This window comes from Setaria italica, chromosome V (genome assembly GCF_000263155.2).
Source record: "Setaria italica strain Yugu1 chromosome V, Setaria_italica_v2.0, whole genome shotgun sequence".
Taxonomy (NCBI): domain Eukaryota; kingdom Viridiplantae; phylum Streptophyta; class Magnoliopsida; order Poales; family Poaceae; genus Setaria; species Setaria italica.
The window spans coordinates 44,374,485-44,401,591 of record NC_028454.1 but is presented as its reverse complement, the minus strand read 5'-3'; the positions used below and the strand labels follow the sequence as shown (position 1 = coordinate 44,401,591).

Here is a 27,107-nt window from a genome sequence, read left to right as displayed (position 1 = left end):
GTGGTGGATTCTTAATTCGGGACTAAAAACACTTTAGTCCAAGTTTAAAATCAACCGGAACAAAGACTTATGTATGGAAAGTCAGTTCTCTACTTGTGTTCACTGGTTTGGTTACGTGGCCCGGTGAGCTTCCGCCTAACCTGGGGGAGAGCTCGATCGGACAGGGCTCGTGAGCGCGCGCTGGCGACCTCCACTCTCACAGACTGCGATCCAGGTTCGGCCGGGCGGCCGGTCGTGCTCGGTTAATGCGGGATGCCGTAGCCAGGAAAGGGCGCAGATCGGCTATGTATCGTAGAGCTCGATCCAACAACTAGTAGGCCGGCGCCCTAGAGAGCTGATGCGCATGGGGGATTGGCCGATTGGGGAGTCGGTGGCAGTAGGAGCAAAAGCAAACCGATGTGCTGTGTGTCCCATCCCCATGTCTTGATTCTTGATAGCATGTGATGTTGAATGTTGAGACTAGTCAGTGTGCAGTCCTGTTTGCAAAGTTGCAAACATACATTGCTTTCAAGATGTGATTTCAGAACTTTTTGCAGTAATAACGTTCTGAGTAATTTAAGTGTGCAAGGAGATTGATTGAACATGACTGAGGACAGTACACTAATATTCACTTCAGTACGGTCATCAACAAAGAGCAGGAGGAAATGACTATTATGATTTGGTCAGCAACTCAGCGACTCTAATCTCTACTACTAGCAAGTACCAACCACTTGACTGAACAGCTCTTGAACGATTCTTTTCTCACTTCAACACAAACTGAACTTTTATCCTCTTCTGTTCCGAGAATGGATAAACAAACATGCATTGGCCCTGGCCACTACTGGTCCAGTCCAACACGGAAGAGAGATCCAGGAGGAACGTTGAATCCGCCGTCACTCGCCACCAAATGCTCTCTCTGATCAATTCCACATTGAAGCTCTCAAACTCACACGTCGCCTTCATCACTGCGCCCATCAGCATCCCCAGAAGCCTTGCGCAACGAGGCAAGAGGGTTCTCTCTCATCCAGGGCTACCTCCTCCTGCCACACTGACCAATCAGATACTCCCTGATGGCTAGCCTGTGACGACGACGATGGCGACAGACGAAGTCTAAAGGTTTATCCACGGACCATGAGAGCAGGAACGCCAGCCGCAGCCTCTTCTCTCTATGTTATACGTGCAGGTAGAGCAAGATGCCTTTGCCAGTCTAAACACCAGCACGCATCCTAAATCCATCAGCTGATGCATTGACCAGTCTTTTGTCTGAACAACTAACAATAACAAGGACCCGGCATCGCCTTTCCTCCCCAACAAAATAGCCAGATTCTACAAGTAGTTGCAGTGTACATTTCATCCGTAGACTCGTCAGTGTCCAAGTTAGCTGCCTGGTCCTCCTACATTCGCCTGCCTTCACATCGTTGGGAACGCACGATACAGCTATCCTCCCCCTGAATCCGAGAAATCTCCTGTGGCTCGATCCCATCATCTCCACATGCCTTGCGATCTTTAACATGCTGCCACCCACATGGCCCTGCTCGCCGCTGCCGAGACCTGAAGGCCCCCCAAAAGGGATCCAGCTCCAATGCTGCCTGATAGCTCATGGAGCCTTGGGCTTTGCCGGCTGCTCGTGGTGAAGGCTGGCAGTAGATATTAGAATACTGGTGGGAGTACGACGGCCTGCAGGGAAACCAAGGGCTGGTCCCTGAAAGATGGAGCATTAATTCCACGCAAGCGGAGAAGGTTCCTCCGGTTTTAAACACCCCACGAGGCCGGGGGCTTCTTCCTCGTCTCGCTTTCATGTACAGCTCACTTTCTTGGCCTCCCCCCTTTCCAGCTCGGTTAGCTAACTCATGGTCGCCTCATCCCCTCGCCCAACTCCACATCTTTGCATGGCTTTCATGGCACTTCCAGTCGCCTATGTATAGCAATAGCTAGCCCGCCGCCTTCTTCGTCGTCAGCGGTCAGTCACCCTGTCGATCTCAGGGTACACATATTCCTCGATCAGATCATATATATAGGATCGTGTTCCGATCCAAAAAGGCCAGCATCTACATGATGCAGGATTTGTTCTCGGTCCCGTCGTGCTTCTCGGCCGGCGAGAAGCTCCCGGACGTCCCGGCGCCCGCGGCGGCAACCAGGTCGGGGCAGAGCGCGGTGACGCTGGTCTACCGCGCCGGGATCGCCGGCCACGACCGCCTGGTGACGGTGACATGGTGCAGGAACCTGCTCACCCACGGCCTGTCCGTGTCGATCGAAGGGTCGGCGGGCGCCGGCAAGGACAAGACCGGCAGGGAGTGGGGAGAGGCCGGCGGCGGCGGCGGCGGTGGCGCAGCCTCCAAGAGCTGCAGCAGCGCCTGCAAGGTGGAGATGCAGCCGTGGCACTTCTGGCGCAAGTACGGCGCCAAGCAGTTCCAGGTCGACGGCAAGGCGATCGACGTCGTCTGGGACCTCAGGAGCGCGCGGTACTCCGATGAGCCCGAGCCGCTGTCGGACTACTACGTCGCGGTGGTCTCGGGCGAGGAGGTCGTCCTCCTCCTCGGCAACCTCAAGAAGGAGGCGTTCCGGCGCACCGGGTCGCGGCCATCGCTCCAGGACGCAGTCCTCGTGTGCAAGAAGGAGCACGTCTTCAGCAAGAAGCGGTTCCTCACCAAGGCCAGGTTCCACGAGAAGGGCAAGCTGCACGACATCAGCATCGAGTGCAGCAGCGGCAACCTCAACGGCGGCGTCGACGTCGACATGGTGATCAAGATCGACGGCTCCGTGAACGTCCTCGTCAGGCACCTGCAGTGGAAGTTCAGGGGCAACGAGTGCATCTCCATCGACCAGCTCAAGGTGCAGGTGTACTGGGACGCGCACGACTGGCTCTTCGGCACAGGGATGAGGAACGCACTGTTCATCTTCAAGCCCGAGCTGCCGTCGACCTCTGCTGACTTCCACACTGACGAGTGCTCTGATTTCTGCCTCTTTCTGTACGCATGGAAGGTTGAGTGAGTGAACTAGGATCCTACACTTGTTACTACATTACAGTGGACATCTCTTACCATGTTATGAACCAATAATTCATATCATGTAATACTGATGGATTGGGAGGTGAAAGTGTATGGAAATGATTGCGGCCATCTTCTTTCTCATTCCTTCCCGTGGGAGTGTGCTGTGCACATGGAGGATTGGACTGGAGGGGCACACAGGATAGTCCTGGGGATTAGAAACAGGCTGGTCCTGATAGAGAAACATTACAGGCAGGATTCGCAATGCCATGGCCTTTCCCAATCATGCATTCATGCTGAATTATCCTGGGAAAGTCCAGCTAAGAGCTGGTCCCTCTCCAATGCAGTACTCTGCTTATTCTCTCTTATATTCTTTAGCTCGTTTATTTTATCCTCCTAATTTATTTTTTTGCTCCATTCAAAAACGAGGACGGCAGAAGGAGCAAAAAATCCTAAATGCTGATATATAATGTCTACCATTCAGATCATGTAACCTATTATCAAAAGGCAACTATTCAAGGAATCAAAAAATAAAAAATACTTTACAATTGGGTTTGAAATAATGAGCTATTTTATTTCTGCCCCTAAAATGATCTCATTTGATCTGGACCCTGTAAATTTGGTATTCAAAATTGCCATATAAGATTCCAGACACGCTGGGCCAGTTTTTTTAATAGAACATTTGGTATATAGATAAAAGAAATCGCAGAAACAATCAAGGTGCTCAGTTTATTTACTGATCCTCATCTGCTGAAATTAATGTAAATCCTATAGATGTATAGTTAAAAAGAAGGATCAGGATTGAACAAAACCAAACCAAAGATGTATATATGGATAAACTGGATCCTACTTAATATGCTTCATTGCTTAGATTTCACAAGTGAGGCTCAGTCCAACAAACTAAACTCCAGGGATTCATTATACAAAGTTACAAACTGAAATAGTTTAGGGCTTACCATGCATTGATTCCCATTAATGTATTTCATATAGTGTTCAGGAGAAAAAACACAGGCTGAATGGGTGATTCAAGTAGATTCAAGAAAAAATGGTTTCCTGATGCTTATTTTCCCCCCAATGTTGATAACTATATTATTGTTTAAGAAGAGCAAAATCTCAAAAACCACCTATTCGAAAGCGTCCGAGCTTAAAATAGAACATAGAAATTATTCTACAAAGACCCAACCTAGGAGAGACTAGATGGGTTTTTCATTAAGGAAATAGGCACCCAATTGAAAAGGACTTAGAACCTAAGTGCCTGGAAACTTGGGATGCACAACCACACCTCACCCCAGTCAGTTGAGCTAGGCTCACTTCCTGCAGAGTGCTTCCACAACAGAGCCCAAATTATGTAAACATGGGAAAGTAAATTATCTGATCAAATGAGCAGTTCAAATAGTTACAAAGAATGCAATATGGTTATCACAAAATACAACATGGGGAGAGAAGTTCTCACACGGAACTTTCTTGGAACAAAGATACTTCTCAAATTCATGGCATATCAGTTAAATGACTGATCAAACTAATATAAATGATAAAAGGTTATTTTCGGCCAAAACCAAACCATTTCGCCAAGAAAAAGTTGTTTTTCCCACGAGGAGCCTCATCTGCAGCCTTTACGCCACTTCCACGAGTTGTCCTTTGGTTAACTGTGATGGAAATAACCATAACCAAAAATTAGAGGAACTATATCACATCAAAATTGAATTAGCAAGGCAGATACAGAAAGATCAATTAGCATGGTGTTCAGAGCTTAAAATTGATATGAGATTGTAAAAAAAATTAAAAAAATCAATCAAAAGGAACTCTAGAGTCTCTAGACAGAGCCAATTTCTGGATGCAATTAATTCTTGTTTCTACATTTCATCAAGGTTAACCAAGCAAATGCTGTGCAGTTTCTATATACAAGCAATCTGCTTATCAAATATTCAAATCATAATGGAGGCGCAAAAATATTACTTGAATTTGACTTCTTAGTGTCTTGGGATGATCCTGATGCTGAAGTAGAACGTTTTTGCTCTGGAGGACTTTCATCATTACCTAGTAAAGAAAAGCATAAAATCGTATCAGACATCATGGTAAAAACAAAAAAGATGAGCAGGGCACTTGAAACAAACATAATTTAGCAATCCAATACTAAATGAGTTATTTGGAAATTTCAGTTGAGTTATTAAGGTTCTATGAGATGGTAGATGAGTTACTGATAAGCGTATTTGTTCTGAAAAGCATCAGCTGTAATGTGACTGCTGGGTCAATTTAAAAAGAATGGACACAAATTGCAGATTTGTTTTCAAGGTGAGAATACAATATGATGATAAATGTACAGTTTACATATAATGGATGAAACTCACCATCTGTGGTTGAACTTACGTAGGCGTTCTTCAGGTACTCAACAAAAGAGTGATCATTGTGATCAAGCATCACTATTAAAGTGCAAGGTACAGGTTAACAACAGTTATTACTCTCTGATTGTTCGATTTTTTGATTTTGTACGCATATATCAATGTATAAGTAAGATAAGTATATTACATTGCTGAAACAATTCGTGCCTCATATGCTCAGATGTACCGAACAAAAGCAGTTGAACAGCCTCTGAATCTCTTTTTGAGCACTTTTTGGAAAGGTTGCTCGTATCTAGGAGGATACCTGCAAGCTGACGGGAAACCCGTAAAGTAAAATCAGGAGAGTTCCCTCAAAAACATGTAATCAGGAGATGCCAGTAATTTTCACAGGATACTACATGTAGAAAATGCACTAACCAGAAGTTTCTTTATGTCCAAGCTCTGAAGTATGCTATAAGCATCTTCACAATAGGTATTGGTCAGGATTGTGCAAACTGAGCCCACCTAGGAGACAAAATCAAGCATGCTTATGAAATAAATTATAAATGGTAAAATCATATACATTAACCTCTGCAGACACTTGAAAATTACACATTATTACCTCAGCTTTTGATTTCAGAACATCTTGCCCCACCACAAGCAAGCTAATTCTCTGGTCCATTATTAATCCATCCATATCAACCTAATGATTCCCAAAGTCAGAATCATATACATGATGGTTACCACGGGATATATATGTTTATAGCTTTATTATTTCTTTCAAACTGCAAAAAGGATTCATGTTGCATCTTGCATGCCCACAGAACAGAAAAGGCAGTTGGAAGTTAACAAGCAAATAGATAAGAGCGAACTGTTGGTGCTGCGGCACTCCTGCAAACTGTTTAACTGTTCCTGATAGCTTATGCATACATTAAACGTATCAACTTTAAATTCCTCCATCCCCCACTTGTAGCTCAATGCATTCCCCTTCGTATGTGCATATAAACGTATTATGCTACAGGCACAAATGCGGAAATTCTGAAAGCCTATCGGTCAAGGTCACTCAAAGGACAACCACATGGTGCCAATCAAAATTGAGGACACCCACATGACACGACCAAAATGTGTTGCTGTATATACCATTGGCATTATACCCCACCCCTGTCGCCTCTGCCTCGAATAAAAGCCCAATAACTCAGGGACCTAGACAGTTGTTGAATTTGTCTGAAACTAACTCCACCACCACCACACCGTACGCCAGCCATCACCATTCATGTCTCAAAGCACTGTGTACACGCATTACGATCACATGACGTACCTCGTCAGCAAAGAGCAGTGCCGAGGAGTCGACTCCGACGTGGTAGAGGAGCCAAGCCGCTTGCCTGCACCTCGGCATCCTGCTCCGGCGCATGTTCACCACCGGCACCGCTGCCTGGCCATCCCCCTTGCTCGACAGCATCCACGCGTAGCATATCGCCGCCACAATCGAGCTCACACCTACCCAAGTTCAGAACGAAAAGTCCAGTAACTGACCACACTGCTCAGATTCAGTTCAAATTTCAAACATGGGAGCCAGATTTCCCCATGGGACCAAAAGTCCAGAAGAATCTTACTTTTGGAGGCGTCGGAGAGCACGAGCTTGGTGGACCTCGACCGGGGGCGGTCCCCTGCCGCTAGATCGGCGACCACGGCGCGCTGGCGGCGGAGGAAGGAGTTGAGGCGGGCGACACCGTCGTCGAACACTTCGGCGGCGAAAGCGGGGGCGGAGGATGCGGACGCGTGGCGGCGGTGGCGTGAGTGCGCGGCGGAGGTGGGCGAGGTGGATGTGGAGGTGGTGCGGTGGTGTGGGGAGTCGGGGGTGGGGGCGTCGCGGAAGCGGGACTTGCGGCGAGACGACTGCGGGTTTGGGGGCAGGGAGGGGGACGGGGAGGGGGGCGCGGAGGAGGCGAAGGGGTCGGAGCGCGGAGGGGACGAGATGGACGCGCGCTGCAGGATCTCGTCGCCGATGCCGCCCGGCTGCCAGTGCCTGCACGCGCGCAAGCCGGAGGAAGATTAGTTCTTGCCTTCTTGGCGGGCGTTGCCGCGGGCGCCATGGGCAGCAAACTTTGTAACCAGAGTGAGGTGAGATCACAGTTGGGCCACAACCGAGGTGCTTTGCCTGTTGGGCTGTTGGATAGGCTTTTCGGCCTGTTAAAGATGAGGGCCTACTAAAATTCTCACAAAAAAAAATGAATCACTTCTATTTTTTTTTTAAAAGAAACAATTAGAGGTGACAAAAGAAATTTGATAATTTTATGCCTAAAAATTACAAACTGTGGCACAGAAGATAGAGCAGAACAGAGGGTAGTACTTGGCATGAACAACAAATTATGGTGCATATGTTGAAAAAGATAGCTATCCGTTTTTCTTTGAAAAAATAGTGCAATTTGACAGCATAAGTTTTGGTTTAACACATCGACTTCAGGGAATTCCGCGTGACCGCGTCTGCGAAGCTTCTAATTCAGCGGGCGAGGTGAGCCGTGACCGTGAGCCAACGATGTTTTGCACGGGAACTCCAGGCATCAGTGAATCAAGCCAACATATTCGTAGGAATAAGACTTCAGGAGTCCGTGAAACTACGCGAGCGCGCTGCGCGCATGGCATATGTGTGCGCGGCGCATCGGTGCACGGGCGAAGTGATCTGATTTACCTTCTCGCGGACCGCGACATGGGGTCCCGGCGGTCGAGCGCCGGCGAGGGCTCCGTCCCGGACCCGCCGGCGAACCTGGGCACCTGCCTGGACGGCGAGCCGAGGCCCATCCGCCCCGGCGATCCGGCCCCGACCATCCTCTTCGCCTCCTCCAGCCAATCCTGCGTCTGCTTGCTCGCGCTGCCGCTGCCGCCGCCGCCGCTCTTCCCCTGCTTATTCTTCCCCGCTGGCGATGCTGGCCTCTTGCCGCTGTCGCCGGTCAGATCGTACCCGCCGCCGCCGCCGCCGCCGCCGCCGCTGTGCCGCGCGCCGACCGTGCCGAAGAACCAGTCGTTCATGAAGTCCGTCAGGTCCGGCGTCCCGTCCACCTCCATGGCAGCTGCTGCTCGCGCGCGTACGTGTCCAGAGAACTACTCTCGCACGCGAACGTACGTGCTCTCGCTCTCTTGCTTAGCTTTGCTGTGCTGTTTCCAGATGTTTCTGCGAAGGTTTTGGATGCAAGTAGTATCGGGGGGGTTTGTTGCGGAGATGGAGAGGCGGGCGGTGGCGAGAGCGCGTCAACTGATGTGGCGGCCGGCCGGGGACGGGCGGCGTCTTGTATTGTTCGGTCATTCCGAGGGGCTGTGATTTGCCGCGAGACGGCAAGGATGTCATACACTAGCCTGCAGGTGGAGCTCGCTGATGAGACAACGGTCGACAGCCCAGCGACAGTTGCCCTGATTGGGTGGGATGTTGGTGACGTGAGCATTGCGGCCTGTTTCTTAACCTGGTCTTCTCTTTCGATCGATGATGAAAGCATGGTCCTTTACCTTGTACTCCCTCCGTCCCCAAAAGAATGCAATTCTGGAACAGTATCATGATTTACTGTGTCAAGTTTGACCTATTATAGATGAAAAAGTATAAATATATATAATATCAAATAAACATCATTAGATTAATTACGAAATGTATTTTCATAATAAATTAATTTGGAACCATAAATGTGAATACTATTTACTACAAACCTGGTCAAACGTGAAGCACTTTAACTGGCACGCATACCATAGTTGCATCCTTTTCAGGACAGAGGGAGTACTCCTTTGCACCATAAGCTCCGCCATTGAATAATTGACTGTTGCTATTTTATTAGCAACAGCTTCATGATCAGAGGTGCCAGCGGTTTGGATGCGTAACGTTGCACATCAGTTTCATCATCGTATGAATTTTAGCAGGATAAACTCCATCCCTTGTATGCATATGTACGGTTCCACTCCTAAACTCCAGCAACTCCATCAAAAAATTCAGCCAAACACCCTAGGAGCACCTCTAAGTGTTGGTTTTGTAAGGGGATCAGCTCATACAAGCCCAACAAAAGCACGTGGAGTGATAAGATGATGAACGAGTCAGGGGCGTAGCTAGGATTTGACCGCGGCGCCGAGTAGAAAACAATCTCATACGAAATTTTTATAAGAACTCTAATATAACACTGACAATAAAAGTATATTCTAGAAACGGATCATGGAACCTCGTACATTTTGCTATGTACTAGTAATAACGTAAATATATATGGACCGCTATTAATTTTTATCACCGATCAAACACCGGTAAAAATGATGTCTTGGATAACAAAGCATCGAGATGGGTTTGGTGACACAAAGAAAATTGTATTTAGGTCAGTTTATCTTAAAAATATAATGAAATACAAAACATGAAAAAAATAGAAGAAAACTACATGCCAATTATATGCTTTTCTCAGTAGTCTTGAATCAATTGTTTCCTTTTTCTTCGTGGTCAGTGTCCAAAAGAATTGAGAGGAAGGGACAATAGATCTTTAAGATACATCATCTAATGGTTGAAAAAATAAAGAACTGCAAAGGGAGTCCTTTTCATGCATCTATAATGCTCTATTGAGGTACTGCAATCCCCACGGGTCAATCTAACTTGGTATGACCTTATGAGCCGGTGGGTTGATATTTGCTTTGGGCTAATGGTGCCTTACTTGAGGGACTAATTCCTGTGTTTAGTGAAACAATTAAGGAGGTTTCCTATGGTGTGTTAGGGGCTTACGGCAGCATTAGGGGGGGTCAGGCCCTTGCACGCCCCCCCTTGGCTCCGTCCCTGGAATGAGTCCACCTCTCAAGCCAAACACACCTTTGATTTGTTTAGTATGTCACATAGCGATATTTCAAAGTTTAACTATCATAACAAATAAATCTTTATGAAAAATGATCTGTACATAAATATTATGTTTATATGGGCTACTAATGTGATACCCATCACTGGTGACCCGTCACATTCTTTCCCTGCAACAACGAAGCAGGCATGTGGGGCAATCACAGAAAGGCTGCGCAAATAAGAAGAAAATATTTTTCATTGGTGAAATGTGAAATCACAGAAGAATGAAAAAAAAACAAAACATCGATGCATTCATATAGAATACAAGAGCTAGTTTCTTTTGTTGAGTGACGAACTGATGTCCAAACCAAAATCTAAGGGATAGATCGATCTCCATTGTTCCAATGTTACTCCTATTCCCCTACATCACTATAACTGTTCGCATGCTTCTCCATCCCATGCATTTTTCATGCCCCTCTTATATCTCTCTTCCTTCTCCATTATTGCACACCGCCTTATGATTCGTTTTGGACTTAATCATGTTGGGTAGCCTCGCCTAACAAACTCAACCTAGCTCGATTGAGGCTTGAATTTGCAACTCTATATGATCGTTGAGTAGATATTTCTTCTACTCGGTTCGTTAAAAAAAAAGATATTTGACATGAGGCTTTGTAAAAGCTGACAATTTGGTGGGCTCTTTGACCTTCAACTCCGATCCACCCCTTGCGTATCAGGTAGGCTTAGACTTACCCTATTTCCAATTAAAACTTGATATTTAATTTGAGTGGATCTATTTGGCTGGTCTATTAGGTCTGTAGAAGGGAGATCCGGAGATGAGACATTGCGTGGGGCGGCAAGTGATTCATGGCAGTAGCGAGGTGAGGCATTAGGTGGTGGATCGATATGCAATGCACCAAGATAAAGTTTTCAACTTATGTTGCGTTTTCAAGGTTTTCATAAAAAGCCATGTTTGGAACTCCGCAATGACAGGAAAGCCCGTAAATTAGGACAAAACTCTATTATAAGAACGGAAGAAATCTAAGCGACATTCTCCGTTCATTTGTCTTTATATAAAATATTTTTCTCGTCAATTTCACATTTTAGCCTACAATTAGACTAAAAAATATGCAAGTGTGCCATAAAAATGGTGCATTAAATTCATTTTTGAAAAATAGTAATACCTATTTATTAATAAAATGTTACATAAAAATGTTACAGGCCCCACGAGTCATGGTCTCTGTCACAACTCACAACTCGCGAGGTAAAGCTACCCAACTATAGATGGTCAGATGGGCTAGGCCCACCGGGCGGCCCGAGGTCCAGCACTAGCACGACCCAACATGAGACGAATAGTGCCCGGACAGGCCGGCACGATGTGTCAGGCCAGGCCTGGGCCGCCTCCTCGGCACGCTGGGCCAACACGAGAGCCCGGTATGATTTGTGGGCCGGCCCAATGCAGCCCGACAGCCTGCTAGCAACCCACAGGTCCATATATATATATATATATATATATATATATATATATATACACACACACACACACACACACACACACACGCGCGCGCGCGCGCGCGGGGGGGAAAACCCTAACTCTTTACCCCCTCCCCTCCCCCAACACCTAGCAGCCGGCGGCCCTCCCTCACTCTTTCTCGTGACGCCTCCACCACTGCCGGGGACCGCCGCTGCTAGTGCCGAGCATTAGCACGATAAAAAAACCATCGTGCCGGATCTGAATCAACAGTTTAGCACGCAGTATCAGCTTAATCCGGCATGAAAAAACCATCGAACCTAATAGTGCAAGGTCTATTCGAGTCGGGCCAAATCGAGCAGTGCAAGACTTGTACCGGGCAGCCCATCTGTCAATCTATGGCCTTGTTTACTTCCCAAGTTGGGAGTTGCAAAATTGGCATTTTACCATAAATGCGACACTGTAGCGTTTCGTTTGTATTTGTGAATTATTGTCCAAATATTGACTAATTAGGCTCAAAAGATTCGTCTCGCAAAGTACAACAAAACTGTGCAATTAGTTTTTGATTTCGTCTACATTTAGTATTCCATGCATGTACCGCAAGTTTGATATGATGGAGAATCTTCTTTTTGGATAGTGTTAAAGTTGGGAGTTTGGAGGGGAGTAAATTATATACCCAGCCATCGCGTCGGCAGATGCCGTGGGTCCCTGACTCCTTCGGCCTTCGCATAGCCTCACGGTCAAATCGCCACATAGACAACACCTGAACCGTCATCGTCATCGCTGGCTGACACGCGGGGTAAAAAGTTATATGGCCCATGGTCAGTTATACTGATGGATAGAAGTGCCCGTGAACTATTCTTTCACGGGAAAGGCAGGCAGTGAAATCCACGCCTACCTTTACCAGTTTCCAAGGTGGGCCACGCGGTGTCAGCGGCGCATTCCAGCTCGAACGGCGTGTACAAGGCTACATGCGCACCATGTGCGTTATCCACCTGACCACCTCACCTATTGCTCGTGAGCTCCTCGAATTCGGCTCGTCCGCGGCTCGACTCGGACTGAACGGAGCTCGAGCTGACTCCAATGCGGCTAATCTCGAACTACTCGAGCGCCCAGCTGGGGCTATTCGATTAGATTCGTCTATCTCAGCACGATTCTCTTCCTCTCTCGTACATTTACGGATGTGTTTATCAGCTCTGTTAAAGGCAACTAAACTAGCCGAGGTCTAAACAGACTCGGCCGGATTTCAGGCTTGGATCGAGCTCGGCTCGTTGACAAAAGGCACTGACCTCACCGGTTGATGACCAGCCAGGAGTAATAACCGGCACAGTCCTCTTTTCCTCCCCTTTTACCCCCACGTCGTCGTCCCGACTCGCCGAGTTTCAGTGTGCTCGAGCAATAACCGGTGATCGATAGTAAGGATCCCCTCCTCAGGGGCGACGTGGACGCGGTCGCGTTGGGCGGCGGCGGGGACGAGGCGATGGGCGCCGCCGATTCCGCGGCGGAGGCAGCCGTCGCCGCCGATGGTCAGTTTTCCTTCCTGTGGTTTTTTTTTGGGTTTTAGGTTTGCTGTTGTCGCCGGTGTTCCTGCGATTGCGCCATGGAGATTAGGGCGTGATTAGGCTGGGTTATGTAATGCACGCTCGATTCCTGCGGGTACTGCTTCGATCGCGTTAATGCGGGTGAACTGGAGCGTTTTGGCAGCGGTTCTGCATGATTAGATGCCGTGCTTGAATCGGGGCTCAGAGCAACTCAAGAGTCTGCTAGAGTTTCCGAAAAATTCTTCCCCAATTTTTTTTTCCCAAAAACATATTAACCCACAGCAGATTACTTTTAAAATAGACTACATTATCGTAATTGATCCCAAGCTGACACCTTAATACTCTCTCCCCCTCATTCTTTCTCTTCTTCCTCTAGTCGAAGAAGAACCGAACGGAGCGTGGCCGTGAGCTTCCCCCCAGAGGAGAGGGGAGAACAGAGACCACCCCCGCCGCGAGAAAGAAGAAAGCTGCCGTCCCAGTTAGCTATAAAAGCTCACTCTCTCTCCCCGCTGCCTTTCCTTCCCCCTTTCCTTCCCTTCCTCTGCTGCCGCACGATCCGGCACGGGAGTTTCCTGGCCGCCCGATCCGCTCGCCAGCTGCCTCGACACCTGCGCCGCCGCCCGTACCGGCCGCCCACGCGGCCTCGACCACGCACGCCACCGGCCACCCTCGCGCTGTCCCGGAGCTCCGCCCCATGGCTCCGCTCGGTCCCTGCCTGCCATCCTGACCCTCCGCGCCGGCTGGCCCCTCTGCACCGCCGCCGGACGGCCTAGCTCCGGTGGCTGTCGTGCCCCGCAGCTCGCGCGCCGGCCCGCCGAGCTCCCGAGGCTGCCGTGCGGTAGGGCACGCGCCCGCAGTGCCCTACCGCTCGCGCGCGCCGGCCGGGCCAGCTCTGGCCGCCGCCGTGCTTCGCGGCTCGCGGTCGACCGGGCCAGTGGCCGTCGGGGGCAGCGGCGGCGGACCGGGTGGGGAGGGCCGGTGACGGGCAAGAGAAGGAAGAGAGAAAGAAAGAGGAGAGGAAGAAGAAAGCTGCCGTCCCAGCTAGCTATAAATTCCGGGATCGGGGAAGGACCGTTGATGAGGTGTTTTAGCGTCCGCGCATTTCTACGGGAATGACGGAGGAGCTGTCGGAGGTAGTTTTTTTTTGTTTTTCCTCTAAATAAGGTTTGGGGCAATTTTAAGGGAGCTTTTGGAGTTGCTCTTACGGGTTTTTCCAGAAGCTTCTGGAGCCACTAGTCGGACTGCGCCGCTGGAGGTTTTTGGGAGGGTTTGGGGGCTAAGCGCCGCGAATTTGGTGGGGGCTGCGGGCTATTAGTGACGGATTTCTGTTGATTGTTGCATGAGCAGTAGACATGAATCCTTTGAAGAGGACATCCGAATCATCCGTTCAAGAAGATGAAGGCGTGCATAAACAGCAGAAGAGGGAGTGTCAGGATTTCACCCCCAGAAGGTTCTGCACATTTGTCAAGCATTACGCTATTATATACCTTCAGGAGAACAGAGTACCATATGGTGATTGTGCTTGTGATGTTGAAATTGGTTAGGTACCAGCTTGATCTTTATGAGGTTGCTACGCGTCAGAACACGATTGCTATGCTTGATACGGGAGCTGGGAAGACAATGATTGCTGTCATGCTCATCAAGCATTTTGGGAAGATCAGCAAAACAAATAATGACCGAAAGCTCATCATATTCCTTGCGCCAACAGTTCAACTTGTCACGCAGGTGGTACCGTGAACGCAGCTGATGGTTCTGACTAACTGAAATGATACAGTTTGCGCTGATATTTTCTGTAACAGCAATGTGAGGTGATTAAGAGCTACACTGATTTTGAGGTGGAGCACTATCATGGTGCAAAGGGTGTCGATCAATGGAAGGCTTACAACTGGCAGGAGCAACTTGCAAAGTATCAGGCAAGTTTGATTCCTTTTTTCCCAGTCTTATTGATTCCTCGGTTCTAAAAGAAAAGATCCTACCAAATTTATGGCGGTGCTATTTTACACTCCTCTCCGTTCATTAAATTTGATGACAGTAGTTGTTACCTCTTCGGCTTTACTCGACTTGTGTTTGAAGATCATGACAAGTACTGTACTGCATGATATAATTTATTTGAACTTATATGCATATTGAAGCCTTTTGACCAATAAAGTCTTTTTTCTTGTGTGTATTCGCTCGTAATTGTTTTCCCTTGTTAAGATATGATTATTCAATCTTCTGCCATGGCGCCTTCGATCAATGTGGTAAACTGATAATAAAAATTTATGTTCGTAGATTAAACATTAAAGAAAATTTCTGCAGCAAAGTTGCAGAATCCTGGTTTGTAACTATAGATGGTCACGTTACTTGACATTCACTGTGAAAAATTGCAGGTTATGGTCATGACACCACAGGTGCTGCTAGATGCTTTACGCCAAGCTTTCCTGGTCTTAGACATGGTTAGTCTCATGATATTTGATGAATGCCATCATGCAACTGGTAACCACCCTTATACAAGGATAATGACGGTATTCTGGAAAGCCCACTTTCTTGTTATACTTACAAAGTTACGAGCCACTTTCTTTTTGTCTCCTTTTTAATTTCTCTCATCTTTACCGATTGAACAGGAGTTCTATCACAGATCTGAGCATAAGCCAAATGTGTTTGGTATGACAGCATCACCTGTTATAAGAAAAGGCAAGCATCAATGATAAAAGTATATAATGTTCTTTATAGTTATGTTTCAGACATCACAAAGTTCCCTGATTTTTAACTAACATCTGAAATGGCTAAACTAATGAACTTTGTGTCAGAAATGAAATTTGAGCTGATGATTACTGAATTGAATCATGCTTGACATGTAATAACATCATTGAGAAATATGATGATGATGATGATGTTATAGGAGACTTGGCTGTACATGCATTGAAAATTAACCAAAATATCACAAATGATGGCATTCGGGTCATATACTAAAATCCATCATGACAGTGTGAAAGAAATAGAATTTTATAGAGAAATTCGAAGGATATAATCATTGACTGTGCTTCCACCATATCTGTCAATTTTCCTGCAATTTTGTTTGTTCCATACCATGGATTCTGTATCTTCACTTTTTAATATTTGTTGATGTTTTGCTATTATTTTCTCATTTTTACAGGAGTCTCCTCTGATATGGATTGCGAAAATCAGCTCTCTGAGCTGGAAAATATTTTAGATTCCAAGGTACGTCTCTTTCTTTTCTAGTTTATACTGCTTGTGTGAACAAGCTTGTCAGATTATGCAGGACATGCTAGCTGCGATTATTCCAATATTCCAATTTTATAGACATGGCGATATTGAATTGTGCTTCAGACTGTGGTTTACAGCTGTACTTATTTCAAGCTAGAAAATGAAAGTGTTTAATTGTATGCTTCTATTTTGATCTGTATTTTTTTAGGTGAAATATATCCAATTTGCCTTACACTACTGGAAATGCCCTTAACATGCTCCTATTTGCATTGTAATGCAGATACACACTGTGTTGGATAGAGAAGAGATAGAACTTTGCGTTCCTTCGGCAAAAGAAGTGAACAGATACTATGAGCCAAGAACTGTTTCTTTTGAAGATTTAAGTGAAGAACTAGGAATTTTGTGTTCCAAGGTTTTATAATCTTTAATTCCTTGCTCTGTGGTTGAAGTGTTTAAGATGGACATCTAAAATCAGTATCATTTTATCTGTGCAGTACGATGGGCTGATAGCACAATTGTACAGTAGGCTGACCAACCAGTACAAAGATGCTGATGAAATAACAAAGGAATCACGGAGGCGTCTCTCTAATTCTTTAGCAAAGATTTGCTATTGCCTTGAAGATGTCGGTCTTCTTTGTGCGAGTGAGGTAGTTAGATTGGTTTTAAGCTATTATTTGTTTGCCCTTGTTTCTTTTTCACAATTGTTTTTTGTCTTTTATTTTGTCATTCTTGTATAAGCAAAATTCCATGGCATTTATTTAACTTATCTTTCTCTTAGGCTACTAAAATTTGCATCGAAAGGGGTCACAGAAAAGGTTGGCTGAAGGGAGGCGGTGACACCACCGATCAGCAAAGTGATGCAAATGGACCAGGCTTGTTTGCAGAAAATTCAATGCTTCATATGAAGTTCTTTGAGGAAGCGTTGCATATAATTGACAAACGCCTCCAACAGCAACAAGGTACAAATACTTGATAAAACTAATTCAATGCAGTACAACATCCTTTATTAAGTAAGACGCATGGATGATGATTCCCTGATGTTTCAGGAATTGATGCACTTCTGAACTCAGAGAGTGGATGTGTGGAAGCAATAAAGGGGGGCTATATCTCGCCAAAGCTCCATGAGCTCATCCAAATATTTCTCTCTTTCAGGTGAAGAGATATTTTTATTAATTCTACCTGTTCATTTCGAACTATGTGTCTTACACTACATGACATACATCTGTGTCTAACAGTGATGTTGAACATGTCCGATGCCTTATTTTGTGGACCGAAGATTACTGCCAGAGTCATTGAGCGGACTATGAAGAAAATTGGCCGACTCCCATATTTCAGAGTCTCTTTCCTAACTGGTGGGAGTTCTTCTGTGGATGCACTGACCCCTAAAATGCAAAAGGACACACTGGATTCATTCCGCTCTGGAGAGGTATTTAACATCTGTCAACATTTAAGTAAACTGAGACATACTTCTCATGATCTGATGTTGTTTATTCTGCACCTCCTGAAATAAAATGCAGGTCAACTTACTATTTACTACAGATGTTGCAGAAGAGGGTATCCATGTCCCAGACTGCTCGTGTGTAGTACGATTTGATTTGCCGAAGACTACCCGCAGCTATGTGCAGTCACGTGGGCGAGCCCGACAAAAGGACTCTCAGTACATACTAATGATTGAACAGTAAACCCTTTAATCTGTTTAATTGTCTGGAGTACTTATACTTGTGATGATACAATGATTGCCATGACAATAAAGTGATTACAAGAAGCCATTATGTCATTATTTTTTGCAGGGGAAATGTAAAACAAAATGATTTAATATCTTCCCTTATGAGAAGTAAGACCTTGATGGCCGAGATTGCTTCAAACCGAGAGCCTGAGGATTCACACCCCAGTTTCTTTCCCATTCCCACAGAAGAAATAAATGAGTACCATATAAGCACAACAGGAGCCAAAATAACTACTGATTCCAGCATCAGTGTTCTCTACCAGTACTGTGACAAACTTCCAAAGGACAAGTATGATGACTACATCCAAATTTTATTATTTTACATGGCTATATTATACATTAAAAAAAATCTACCATACAAAGTTTCTGTTTGATTTTTTTTTCTTTTCCTGTGTAGAATTCTAATTCTAACCCATTTTTCTGACTTTCTTGCTCATGTTGAAGGTACTACACCCCAAGACCCACGTTTCAGTTCAGCCAGTATGGTGATGGCTATGAGTGTACAGTAACATTACCATCTAGTGCCATGTTTCAGCTTTTAGTAGGCCCAAAAGCAAGAAACATGCAGAAAGCAAAGCAGCTTGTTTGCCTTGATGCATGTAAGAGGCTGCATCAGCTGGGAGCACTTGATGACCACCTTTCTCCATCAGCTGAAGAGCTGCCACTGGAAATTTTGAGCAAGACTAGTACCTGCACGTCTGGTGCAGGTTTAGGTACGTGATTGCCAAATCCTAATAATGTTTCTACCACCTACTTTTATGTAATTGCCATGCACACTGGAGCTGATTTTGTAATATTTATTTATTTACTAACTGACAAAGAAACAATCAGTATCTCTAACAACGGGGCATTCTCAAAGGTACAACCAAACGGAAAGAGCTGCATGGTACAACCAAGGTTCTTTCTATGTCTGGCTCTTGGGCTTCAGACAGAAGTGTTACTAAGCTTCAAGGCTACACGATGAATTTTATTTGTGATCAAGTTGGCCAGAAATATTCTGACTTTGTCCTGTTAATTGATGCAAATATAGCAAAAGAAGCTGCTACTTTGGATATTGATCTGTATTTGCATGACAAGATGGTAAAGGCTTCAGTGTCTCCCTGTGGATCTCTTGAGTTGGATGCTCAGCAGGTCTGGTCAAGTCCATATATCATTTATGTACTTTGCTTCGGATTCATTTCTTCTTACCTGAAAGATTCCTTTCCCTTGTCTTTTAGATGGAACAAGCAAAACTATTTCAAGCACTTCTCTTTAATGGTTTGTTTGGAAAACTGTTCACTGGATCAAAAGCATCCAAAACCGCAAGGGAGTTTATTCTCAAGAAAGATAATACATTCCTGTGGGACAAAGCAAATATGTATTTGCTTTTACCTGTGGATCCTACTCTGGATTCTGCTAAAAGCGTTTGCATTAACTGGAGTGTGATTGAAGTAGCAGCTACAGCCGTTGGACTTATGAGGAGCATTTATTCGGAGGACCAACAGAACCTGATTGATAAACTTAATCCTGAAAAAAATGGTGGAGATCTGATTCATTTGGCCAACAAGTCATGTAAGGCTGATGATCTTAGAAATATGGTAGTCCTAGCACTTCACACAGGGAAGATATATACTTCTCTTGATGTATCTGATTTATGTGCGAGTAGCACATTTGATGGTGCTTCTGATAAGAAAGAAGCAAAATTCCGGACGTTTGCAGAATACTTTGAGAAGAAGTATGCTAAATCTTTTGCATATTAATATGCTCATACATGAATACACAATTAACCCACACTTAGCTAACACACTTCATTTGCAGGTACAGCGTATTTCTTCATCATCCCTCACAGCCATTGCTAGTGTTGAAACCCACTCATAATCCTCACAACCTTCTTTCTTCCAAGATCAGAGATGAAGGTCCTTATCTCCTGATGGCTACATCTAGCTTTTGTTTACTCCAAGCATAATGTGTCATGTTGTTTTCCAAGCAGAGTTCTTTAAGAATCTCTGTTCTTTTTTACTTTTGACTATGATTGATATAGAATCAATTTGATTAAACTATGCTATTCAGTGGATACTACTTCTCTTTTAACTGTAGTCAAGTTGATAATTTTCTATAAAGATACAATTTGTTTATTCTTTATTACTTTTTTGTAGGCAACCGTGTGGAAAATAAAAATAGGGCGAATAGCCTTGTTCACATGCCTCCAGAGCTGCTGATTCCCCTTGATTTACCTGTTGATGTTTTGAGAGTATTCTATTTGTTTCCATCCCTGATGTATCGCATTGAGTCACTAATGCTAGCCAGCCAATTAAGAAGTGAAATTGCATACACAGGTTCTGATATATCAAGCTTCCTGGTATGAGATGGTTCTTAATACTTTTTTGCTTATTTCTATACATAGTATTCTGTTAATTCCTTAAAATGTAATAATCAAATTCCCTACATTTCCTCAGATTCTGGAAGCTCTTACAACCCTTAGATGCTGCGAGGACTTCTCTATGGAGCGTTTAGAGTTATTGGGGGATTCTGTACTTAAGTATGCAGTGAGTTCCCATCTTTTCCTCACATTTCCTAATAAGCATGAGGGGCAGTTGTCGTCCAGAAGGCAAGAAATTATATGTAATGCAACACTTCATAAGCTTGGTATTGAAAGCAAGATACAGGTAATTTACATCCATATAATTGGCAATATAACAAAATGCTGCATTTTTCCTAACATGAGTTTTCACACCTTTTTAAGCTTAATTTGTTATTGGTGGAATGTCATCCACAGGGTTACATACGTGATGCTGCATTTGATCCTCGTCGATGGCTTGCACCTGGACAGCTGTCTATTTGGCCATGTCCTTGTGAATGCCCAGTAAATTCTGAGGTTGTAACTGAGGATATTCATAGGATTGATGACAAATCTATAATTATAGGCAAGGCGTGTGACAAGGGACACAGATGGATATGTTCCAAAACCATCTCTGATTGTGTCGAGGCTTTAATTGGGGCATATTATGTGGGAGGGGGATTAAGAGCAGCCTTTTCTGTTCTCAAATGGTTGCAGATTGAGATTGAAACTGAGGAAGACCTGATTGTGAAAGCCATGTCGAGTGCTTCTGTGTGGAATTATCTGCCAAAAGTTGATGTAGTTGAATTGCTTGAAGCAAAAATAGGCTATGCTTTTTCGGTGAAAGGTTTGCTGATAGAGGCTCTCACCCACCCATCACAGCAAGAATCAGGAGCAACATACTGCTACCAGGTATGGTTGATATTGGTCTTGAACGTTACTTAGCTACTTTGGCATATTTGATGCTTGAATTGTATTCTACTTCTCTAATGGGAGATCTTTTACTTCCAGCGCTTGGAGTTCCTTGGAGATGCAGTCTTGGATATTTTACTAACACGCCATCTTTTCCTTAGTCATAAAGACATTGATGAGGGGGAGCTGACAGATTTACGATCTGCATCAGTAAATAATGAAAATTTTGCACAAGTTGCAGTGAAGTACAATCTGCACCACTTTCTCCAGCATTCTTCTGGGCTCCTTCAAGACCAAATCAACGAATACGTGAATGGTCTGGAAGGTTCATCCATGGACAGAACCAGCCTTTTATCCAGTGGACCATCTAGGGGGCCAAAAGTATGTTCTCTCTCCCTCTCTGTCCCTCTGCTTTATTAGTTCATAACGATTGATAAAAAAAAAATGCAGACCACATGTATGGCATATGCGGATGTGCTTTCATTTAGGAGTAGCATATTAGCACATTAGCACATTATTTATTAATATACTTTATGGTCTGTTGGGCTTCAATGGTTGAAACTAGGATCAAAATTTGATTGATAGGCAGTAGCCAACCAGTAATCCGGATTTTCTGCCTAAGCCCAGGATACTGTAAACCTTGGTTGAAACATTGTCCTTATCTAGAATAATACTTCATTTCACTAATTCACTCTGTCTTCTTTCACACAGGTTCTAGGTGATATTGTAGAAAGTATTGCAGGTGCAGTCCTTATAGACACCAAACTTGATTTGGATCTAGTTTGGGGGGTTTTCAAACCTCTTCTTTCTCCAATTGTCACACCTGAGAATCTGGAGTTACCCCCTTTCAGAGAACTTCATGAGTGGTGTGACAAGAGTGGGTACTTTTTGGGAATTAAGTGTGAAAATCGAGGAGACAACATAATGGCTATTCTCAATTTACAACTCAAGGATTTGCTTCTTGCAAGGCAAGGTCATGGAAAGAACAAAGTAGATGCAAAAGCACACGCAGCTTCCTTATTGCTCAGGGATCTGGAGGTACCTCTTCATTTATGCTCCATTCTTTTGGTAATTCATGCTGACTGGCTTAGGGACTCAGTAGCTCAACATCTATCTTGTTGGCAGGAAAAAGGGCTTGTAATTCCAAAGAATGCTAGCAGAACGGAACAATCTGATAGTCCAAAACATCACAGCAACTTGCTTGATGCTATGGACACACAGAATATAGCACCACCAAGGCAAAAGGAATTAACCGTGTCAAGTACTGTTCCTGGCTCTGTTATTGATGAACCATGTATGTGTTCTAGTCTTAGTTGTTTTGTTTATTTGTTATCCAATAATTGGGACCTCACCTATGAATATCACTTATATTGTTCACAAGAATTCAACCATGTATCCTATTTGCGCAGTGGTTGTGAAGGTTAAGTTGAGTAAAGGAGGTCCTCGTATATCATTGTACGAATCATGTAAAAAACTACAGTGGCCAATGCCTACATTTGAATATGTGAAAGTCAAACCAAGGTACCACTGTTTCACATTGGATTTGTTGTTAGCTTGTGTAAATAACTATCTAATCTTTTCTTTTTGACAACATCAGCGTGTGCCCCTCATCTGATGGTTCCTCACAAAAGGCTGCGCCTCAAGGATTCGCATTTTCTTCGATAATAACATTGCACATACCAAACGGCGATGTCATCAGCCTCACAGGAGATGGACGTGCGGATAAGAAGAGCTCACAGGATTCAGCTGCGCTGCTCATGCTCTATGAGCTGCAGCGGCGAGGTAGATTCCAAGTCCAAGAAGTATGAGGCACCACAACAAAGTCGTGGTTAAATTGTGAAAAGTGTAATGTTACCGGTGATTATTCGCTTGGGCATCTTGGAATAATAGGATCAAACCAGTTGCCCTTACCCCTCGCCAGTGTAGGAAAATAATATAGCCGTGCTGGCTTCTGTTGCGTCCATCTTGTGGATTCAGATATGTCTTCTGTGGGCATTTGAGGACACAGCTGCGTCCACTGGCCGCCGTGATGTATATGTACATATGCAGTAGTAATAAGCATCAGCTCGGTTTCCAGATTCAAAATTTTATGAGCCGAAATTTTCTTGCAAGCCATAATATTAGTTACATGCTAATTTTTTTTTACTGTAGCGCTAATCTTCCTGTGATACTCTATCGAAGCCTCTCTCTGCAATGTTTTTCTTTACACTAGTTTTCCTCGGTATTATCCCTCTCTTGCTCAGAACTCAGAACGCCGGTTGATCACATAGGCATCACGAATATCGAACTCTATCATAAATGTAGTGGCTTCCGGTATCTCAGAAACGAAAATAGCCACCAAGACATGGTGAAAGTGAATTTGATTATGATTCAATTCTCGTTCGGCATTCGCTCCGGTTTCTCTTTTTAGAGGCTAGATGTGGAGAATTTACAGTCGGGCCAAAAGAAAATGTGGGCCTTAGCCCTCAAGAACAAGCCCAAAGCGAAGAAACCCCTCCTCCTCTCCTTCTCCGTTCATCTTTCCTTCCTTTTTCCCGTCTTGCCCTTTCCCCTCTTTGAAACTCAAAATCTTGCGAGAGCCGCAAAACCGTATGAACGGAACCCCACAACGAACGGCCCAGATCCTCGGAAAACGAATCGGAAGGCCCACACGCTCCGTCCTCCCTTTAAGAATGCCCCCCAGGACAACCCTTCCCCAATTCGTATCCGCCGCTAAACCCTAAACCCCGCCTCGGCGCCTTCTTCCTCCCCCCCGCTCCCTCTACCCTAGGGTTTTGCGCGGCCGCGCGCCTCCGCTTCCTCGTCGGCGCGATGGAGTTCTGGGGTAATCACTTCACTCTATCTCCCTCACCGCTTCCCTTGCCTGCTCAGTGCGATTCGCGTTTCGGCTTCTCAACACTGCTCCCCTTCGCCCTGCGCGTTAAGGATTGATTGATTCATCGCGTCTTACGCATAGGAATCACGTTTGTCCAGGTGGATTTGTGCGTTAGTACGCGGTGCTCCACGACTCTATTTAAGGCTCTGTTTGATTTTGTTCTGTGATGCCCCGGCCAGGTGTCTTCCATGTTGATGTTGAGGTTGCAATACCGCTTTGTTGTGTAACATTTTGGAATTGAACTGTGAGTTTTTTATGGGCGAAACTGATGGGGTTCGTTGTGTTAGTGGATTGGTATAGTATAAGTTGTATTCCTTTTATTTCTGTGAAATATGCAAGTATTCTGTTGAAAATTATATTGCTTGGATGTTAGTTTCCATATTTGAATTATGAATTTGTGATGGAGGATATAGGCGGCAGTTGTGTTGGGGGTATGGTGCGTCATGTAGTTCTTCAATAGCCTCAGCTGATGCTATACTGACTTAACCATGGATGGATATTGTGCTTGCACTGCTTATTCCTTACGTTTGTACATTGGGATCTGTTTGCCAGGAGCGAAAGATGTGATCAGCTTTCTTGTGGTTGCGCACCAGTATGGTGCTATATGTTCTCTTTGTATGTGTTTATATGTTAAACTAAAGGCTGTTGTATTTGTGACATAGCAAATCCTTTTTTTGGTAGAATAAAGCTTAGCCACTGATGCACTTGTTGCTACCTGTGACCACTTTTATTATTATTTACTATGATTGTTTGATTTGTTAAAGTGCATTATTTTGTGTTTGCTTTCAGTTCTTTATTCCTTGCTTGCAATACTGAATTTAAGAATTGACCTGAATCATGCAGGTGAAGAAGTAAAGCCAGGAGCCAAGGTTTCTTGCAGAGCTGATGAGGGTTATGTTATCCACCTCTCACAGGTTTACAGACTTCACTCTTGATCACTTCCCTTTCATGTTGTATTCTCACTAGTCTTATCTGAGGTCTCTTGTCTGATTTAATGCTTCCCATATGTTTTTAGGCTGCACTGGGGGAAACAAAGAAAGGGAGTGAGAATGTAGTTGTTTCTATCCAAGTTGATGACAAGAAGCTGGTGCTTGGAACTCTGTCAGTTGATAAGCACCCTCAGATTATGTGTGACTTGATATTTGAGGATGATTTTGAGATATCGCACAGTTCAAAGACTGCAAGTGTCTTCTTGTGTGGTTACAAGTCGCCGATTCCAATTTTTGAATATCCTTTTCATATGTTCTGTGGTTTTCAGTTTAGTTATATCTGTTTAAAATTAATGAATATCCTTTTCATATGTTCTGTGGTTTTCAGTTTAGTTATATCTGTTTAAAATTAATCTGAAATCTGTTACTTGATAACTTTCTTTCCTTAACTGCCATCTTGCTTTATTTACGCCTGATTCTGGTGATGATGAAATTAGTTCAGATGAAGAGCTGGAAACTGAAGATATCCCCATTAAAAATGATGAAATTAGTAAGTGATTCTCTTCTTTTCTTGCACCACGAATTTTGTTATGCATTGATGTTGAGTGTACAGAAGGTGTTTTATTGAATGAATGTCACTTTATTTTTGTTTCCAAGAAAAATCTGGTGCAGATGTTCCTGTGAAAAATGTTAAAAATGTCAAACAAGATGATGATGAAGAAACGTCCAGTGGTGATGATGGTTTCACTGATGATTCAGATGATAGTGAAATGTCTGAGGATTCTGATGAAGAAACATCCAGTGGTGCTGATCTCACTGGTGATTCTGAAGATGAAACTGATGATTCGGAAGAACAGACTCCTACACCAAAGAAGGTGTGCACCATATAGTTACCCTTGTCCTTTATGCTTATTTCAATAATGTCTGGCCTTATTTTATTTGTTATATTGTAGCCTGAAGTTGTTGGCAAGAAGAGAGCAACTGAAGCTGTGGCATCTTCTGGTAAGAAGGCAAAGGTTGAACCATCTGGTAAGAAAACAGGTGCTCCACTCTCTGTGTTCTTCAAACCTTACAAATGAATGTGTAATGTACTAATGTTATGTTACCTCATGAATGTTTTGCTAAATTTTCATCTAGGTGACAAGAAGGGCGTTCATGTGTCAACTCCTCATCCTGCAAAGCAAGCCAGCAAGACTCCTGCAGAAAAGTCTGGCAAGACCCCAGCAACTGACAAGAAGTCAAAGGATAAGTCCCCCAAATCTGGTAGCCATGCCTGCAAGTCATGCAGCAAGTAAGTGTAGCTTACATTTCTTTTTTCATGAATGCACGATAGTTTAGTGTTATCCACTTGCATTTGGATACGCTGCTAATTGTCTGTCCTTGGTTCAGGACTTTCGGCAGTGACAAAGCACTGGAGTCTCATAAGAAGGCGAAGCATGAAGCCTAGATTTTTTGTAATCCTATGGATGATATGGATGCTGCTGTTCCTCACTAGTAGTTCTACTCAGTTGGCAGACTCGGGAGTTTTATTTTTGAATATGGGAAATGCCATCAAGTTTGGAGCATGCCCACTTGCCCAGTATGGCAGCATGCCTTACCTTTGAACATGGGAAGTGCAATTAAGTTTGGAACATCCCAATTTTGATAGTCGCTGGATGACTTTAATGTCTTGAATGAGCATGTGATCTGGGAGTGATAAACTTTGTTATCTGGGAGTGAGTAGTTCTATTTTATCATATCTGCTATTGTCATGCTTTTAGTGTAACATGTTGTTCATGCTCTGTATTCCTGTCGGCTGTTATCTTCATTCCATTGCATATCATGACTGAGAGTAACCTGCGATGATGCCTGTATCCATTAGTTTCCTGTGTGAATCTGCCCTACAGATTAGTAGGCAAAATATTCACGCTAAAGAAAAATCTTAAAATCTTGCTGGGGAATAAAACCAAGAACCGTGGCATTCATTCAGCCCTGGTTTTTCTTTTGCTAAGAAATTGTTGGCACTTTGTTAGTTAATCTTGGAAGTTGTACCTTAAATATCGCTGCATTTACTTGTGACTGGAAT

The 27,107-nt window shown here is 44.4% G+C and overlaps 4 protein-coding genes across 5 annotated transcripts; 3 read left to right on the top strand and 1 right to left on the bottom strand.

Moving 5' to 3' along the window:
* The first annotated feature begins 1,730 nt into the window (after window positions 1-1,730).
* LOC101768022 lies at window positions 1,731-3,334 on the top strand. Its single transcript, XM_004970940.3, has one exon. It carries the CDS (start codon window positions 2,032-2,034, stop codon window positions 2,968-2,970), a length of 939 nt encoding a protein of 312 aa, XP_004970997.1. The 5' UTR covers window positions 1,731-2,031; the 3' UTR covers window positions 2,971-3,334.
* Window positions 3,335-4,310: 976 nt separating this feature from the next.
* On the bottom strand, window positions 4,311-8,347 carry LOC101767623. Its single transcript, XM_022826747.1, has 9 exons — window positions 7,974-8,347; window positions 6,898-7,310; window positions 6,603-6,781; window positions 5,907-5,987; window positions 5,723-5,809; window positions 5,493-5,616; window positions 5,315-5,386; window positions 4,923-5,003; window positions 4,311-4,612 (listed from the first exon to the last, which is right to left on the bottom strand). The coding sequence occupies exons 1-9, from the start codon at window positions 8,345-8,347 to the stop codon at window positions 4,506-4,508; spliced, it is 1,518 nt and encodes a 505-aa protein (XP_022682482.1). The 3' UTR covers window positions 4,311-4,505.
* A 4,560-nt stretch (window positions 8,348-12,907) lies between these two features.
* On the top strand, window positions 12,908-23,349 carry LOC101767224 (endoribonuclease Dicer homolog 3a-like). The gene is given in 27 exon segments (XM_004970938.3): window positions 12,908-13,061; window positions 14,424-14,526; window positions 14,621-14,801; window positions 14,876-14,989; window positions 15,446-15,580; window positions 15,680-15,749; window positions 16,213-16,277; window positions 16,564-16,695; window positions 16,778-16,930; window positions 17,062-17,242; window positions 17,330-17,435; window positions 17,519-17,542; window positions 17,544-17,709; window positions 17,801-17,961; window positions 18,074-18,298; window positions 18,454-18,722; window positions 18,869-19,140; window positions 19,227-19,723; window positions 19,807-19,904; window positions 20,145-20,347; window positions 20,445-20,654; window positions 20,765-21,238; window positions 21,338-21,619; window positions 21,950-22,276; window positions 22,364-22,532; window positions 22,648-22,759; window positions 22,836-23,349. Coding segments are annotated over 27 exon segments (4,986 nt in total). The 5' UTR covers window positions 12,908-13,015; the 3' UTR covers window positions 23,047-23,349.
* Window positions 23,350-23,922: 573 nt separating this feature from the next.
* Window positions 23,923-26,859, top strand: LOC101766808 (histone deacetylase HDT2). 2 transcript variants are annotated; one of them, XM_022826346.1, is made up of 8 exons: window positions 23,923-24,062; window positions 24,957-25,027; window positions 25,129-25,340; window positions 25,513-25,592; window positions 25,700-25,917; window positions 25,996-26,083; window positions 26,180-26,333; window positions 26,432-26,859. In XM_022826346.1, exons 1-8 carry the CDS (start codon window positions 24,050-24,052, stop codon window positions 26,487-26,489), a joined length of 894 nt encoding a protein of 297 aa, XP_022682081.1. In that variant the 5' UTR covers window positions 23,923-24,049; the 3' UTR covers window positions 26,490-26,859. The 2 variants fall into 2 exon arrangements, with proteins under 2 accessions (XP_022682081.1, XP_004970994.1); XM_004970937.4 differs by having other exon boundaries at window positions 25,996-26,071; window positions 26,432-26,827.
* Window positions 26,860-27,107: the final 248 nt, after the last annotated feature.